At 40.4% G+C, this 4123-nt stretch overlaps 1 protein-coding gene across 1 annotated transcript; it reads right to left on the reverse strand.

Annotated features, from left to right (window-relative positions):
* Window positions 1-924: 924 nt before the first annotated feature.
* LOC145131855 (uncharacterized) lies at window positions 925-3816 on the reverse strand. Its single transcript, XM_079066500.1, has 4 exons — window positions 3561-3816; window positions 2806-3464; window positions 1898-2178; window positions 925-1597 (listed from the first exon to the last, which is right to left on the reverse strand). Exons 1-4 carry the CDS (start codon window positions 3814-3816, stop codon window positions 925-927), a joined length of 1869 nt encoding a protein of 622 aa, XP_078922626.1.
* Window positions 3817-4123: the final 307 nt, after the last annotated feature.

The following is a 4123-nucleotide window of genomic DNA, read 5'->3' on the forward strand; positions in this document are numbered from 1 at the left end:
ACTTCGACATATTACAATAAAACTTCGACCCTTACACAGATAGGTCTTGGGCCAACGTTGCATCTTTGAGTCCGGCCGCGCAGATCAGCCGCACACTCCTGTGCGGGTCGCGCATGCTTCTGCTCTCGGTTTCGTTTTTCGCTGCGATTTCTTCGTTTTCTTCACTAGTTCTTAGTTTGGAAGGCCCCAAACACCTAGAAACTCTTAAATACTTCAAAAATAACTCCGAAATACACATCAAAACATCTTCATAACTTCTTTATTCGAATGTAAAAACATGAAAGCACAATGCTTTCCAAAAGTGCCCCTCTTTAACGTCTTTGGCGAGACATCCTTCTAGCTTGATTCAACACTTCGGGACATCCAAATGGATGATTTCAAGAGCATTAGCATTGAAGCCTTCATAGAATGGCTTCAAACGGTGCCCATTGACTTTGAAAATTTGTCCCGTTTCTTCACTTTGTATTTCCACCGCCCCATGGTCAAAAGTTTTTATTACAACAAAAGGGCCAATCCACCTTGATCTTAACTTGCCCGGAAATAACTTCAACCGTGAATGGTAAAGTAAGACCCTATGTCCCGGTTCAAAATGCTTCCGGGTGATGGACTTGTCATGGAAAAGCTTCGTTTTCTCCTTGTAAATTCTTGAGTTTTCATAAGAGTCATTTCTCAATTCTTCTAACTCTTGAAGTTGAAGCTTCATATGTCTTCCCGCTTCATCAATATTGAAATTGCATTGTTTGACCGCCCAAAGTGCGCGGTGCTCCAATTCCACGGGAAGATTGCATGGTTTTCCAAAAACCAACCTAAATGGAGACATGCCTATCGGGGTCTTGTAAGCGGTCCGATAGGCCTATAAGGCATCATCAAACCTTAAACTCCAATCCTTTCTTATCGGATTCAATGTTTTCTCAAGGATAGACTTCACTTCATAATTTGAAACCTTCGCTTGACCGTTCGTTTGAGGGTGGTAACGGTTGAGACACGATGGGTCACGTCGTACTTTCTCAATAAAGCCTCCATCATCTTGTTGCAGAAATGCGTCCCTCTATCACTAATCAAAGCCCTAGGTACACCAAATCTCACAAAAATATTAGACTTTAAAAACTCGATAACTGTTTTGGCATCATCCGATCTTGTGGCTTTGGCTTCAACCCATTTTGAGACATAGTCAACCGCGAGTAAGATGTAAACGTTGCCAAATAAGACGGGAAATGGGCCCATGAAATCAATCCCCCATACTTCAAAAACTTCACAAACAAGGATTGGATTTTGTGGCATTTGATTTCTTTGTGAAATGTTTCCCGTCCTTTGGCACCGTTCACAACTTTTACAAAACAAATAACAATCACGTGACATGGTTGGCCAAAATAGTCCACACTCAAGAACGTTTCTCAAAGTTCGGTTACGTCCGAAGTGTCCCCCACAAGCAAATTCATGACAAAATTGTAAAATGGATTGATGCTCTTGTTGGGGTACACATCGCCTAATGACTTGATCAGGACAATGTTTCCACAAATACGGTTCCTCCCACACGTAATGTTTTGCATGACTTTTTAATTTATCTTTTTGAGCATGTGTGGATGTTTCGGGATACCTTTTTGTGACCAAAAAGTTAACGATATCGGCATACCAAGGAATAGATTGAGTAAGGGAAAAGAGATGCTCATCCGGAAACTCGTCCTGCAACGGGAGAGGAGCTTCATTCGAAGTGATCCGACTTAAATGATCGGCAACAAGATTCTTGCATCCACTCTTGTCCCGAATCTCCAAATCGAATTCTTGTAATCATAAGATCCACCGGATGAGTCTTGGCTTTGCATCTTTCTTCGTCATCAAGTACTTGAGAGCCGCATGATCCGGATACACAATAACTTTGGTGCCTAGTAGATATTACCTAAACTTCTCCAAAGCGAACACTATGGCCAATAGCTCCTTCTCCATGGTAGAGTAGTTGCTTTGAGCATTGTCTAGTGTCCTCGATGCATAGTAGATCACATGGGAGGCTCTTCCATTCTTTTGACCCAAAATGATGCCTATAGCATAGTTGCTTGCATCACACATGATCTCAAAAGGGTGATCCCAATTTGGTGCTTGCATGATAGGAGCAGATGTAAGCAACTCTTTGAGCTTGTTAAAAGCTTCTTTGCACGCCTCATTGAACTCGAACTCAACATCCTTTTAAAAGAGTTGGCACATTGGTCTTGTTATCTTTGAAAAATTCTTAATGAATCTTCGGTAGAAACCTGCATGGCCCAAAAAAGAACGAACTTCCCGAACACAATTCGGGTAAGGTAAGCTTTGAATAACATCTATCTTTGCCTTATCTACCTTGATTCCTTTCTTTGACACAATGTGACCCAAAATAAGACCTTGACGCACCATAAAATGACATTTTTCAAAGTTTAAAACCAAATTTGTTTCAATGCATCTTTTCAAAATTTTGGTGAGATTGGTCAAACATTCTTGAAAGGAGTTGCCATATACCGTAAAGTCATCCATGAAAACTTCAATTATAATTTCGACATATTCCGAAAAGATACTAACCATACAACGTTGGAAAGTGGCCGGGGCATTACACAATCTAAATGGCATTCTCTGGTATGCAAAAGTGCCAAATGGACATGTAAATGTTGTCTTTTCTTGGTCTTCCGGTGCCACCGGGATTTAGTGAAAACCAGAATACCCGTCTAGACAACAATAATGTGATTTTCCGGCCAATCTTTCTAACATTTGATCAATGAAAGGTAATGGGAAATGATATTTTCGTGTGTTTGCATTGAGTTTTCGATAGTCAATACATACTCTCCACCTGTTTTGCACGCGGGTGGGGACCATCATACCTTTGTTGTTCTCGACCACCGTTATTCCTGTGTTCTTGGGCACAACTTGCACTGGGCTCACCCATTTGCTATCCAAGATTGGATAGATCATTCCCGCATCAAGGAGCTTCAATATTTCTTTCTTGACAACTTCCATCATTGGCGGGTTCAACCTTCTTTGCGCGTCCCGACTTGGCTTGCATTTATCCTCCATCAAAATTTTATGCATACAAGTAGAGGGGCTCAATCCCTTGATGTCCACAATCGTCCAACCCATTGCTTCTTTATGTTCCTTCAACACCTTGAGGAGTTTCTCTTCTTCACATTCGGTTAAGTGAGTTGAAATGATAACCAGAAGAGTCTCGTTGTTTCCCAAATACGCATACTTCAAGTGTTGAGGTAGGACTTTCAATTCTAGTTCTGGTGGTTGAACAAGGGAGGGTGGCAATATTGTGTGAGTTTGAGGTAATTCAATTTGTTTCACACTGAATTGAGTAGTTTTCTTGATCTCTAATTTATTAACCAATCTTTTAACTTCCGGGTCTAATGAGTAGAGCTTCAACTTCTTGGCCAATTTTCCATAATCAAATCCTTTGCTCAAAATCATTTCCAACATGTCACCATTAGACAACTCAAACAACTCTTGGGTTAATGGTTCAACAACATCAACAAAATACAAGGATGAAACATCACTAGGATATCTCATAGCATCATAAATGTTAAAACTTATTGTTTCACCATCAAACTCCATTGTTAAGCTTCCCGCATACACATCAATTTTTGTCCTAACAGTCTTCAAAAATGGTCTCCCAAGTAAAATTAGAGCCGACTTGGAGGACACTTGTTCTTCTAGATCAATCACATAGAAATCCACCGGGAAGACCAATTGATTCACTTGCACTAAGACATCTTCCAAAACGCCTCTAGGAAAAACACTTGATTTGTCTGCAAGAGAAATTATGACACCGGTTTCACTTAAAGGCCCAACATTCATTGATTCATACAACGAATAGGGCATTACATTAATAGAAGCACCGAGATCGAGCATGGCGCTACTAAAAGTGACATCCCCTATCTTTCAAGGAACCGTAAACATTCTTCGATCTTTGCACTTGGGTGAAAGTTTCCTTTGTCAAACCGCGAATGTGTTTTTATTCATTGAAATTTTCTCATTCCCCTTCAATTTCCTCTTGTTGGTACAAAGAGTCCTTCAAAAACTTTACGTATCTAGGGATTTGTTTGATAGCATCAAGTAAAGGAATGTTTACTTCCACCTTTCGGAAGGTGTCCAAAATCTCTTT

The sequence above is a fragment of the Lactuca virosa genome, chromosome 8 (genome assembly GCF_052849685.1).
Source record: "Lactuca virosa cultivar CGN04683 chromosome 8, Lactuca_virosa_CGN04683_v6, whole genome shotgun sequence".
Taxonomy (NCBI): domain Eukaryota; kingdom Viridiplantae; phylum Streptophyta; class Magnoliopsida; order Asterales; family Asteraceae; genus Lactuca; species Lactuca virosa.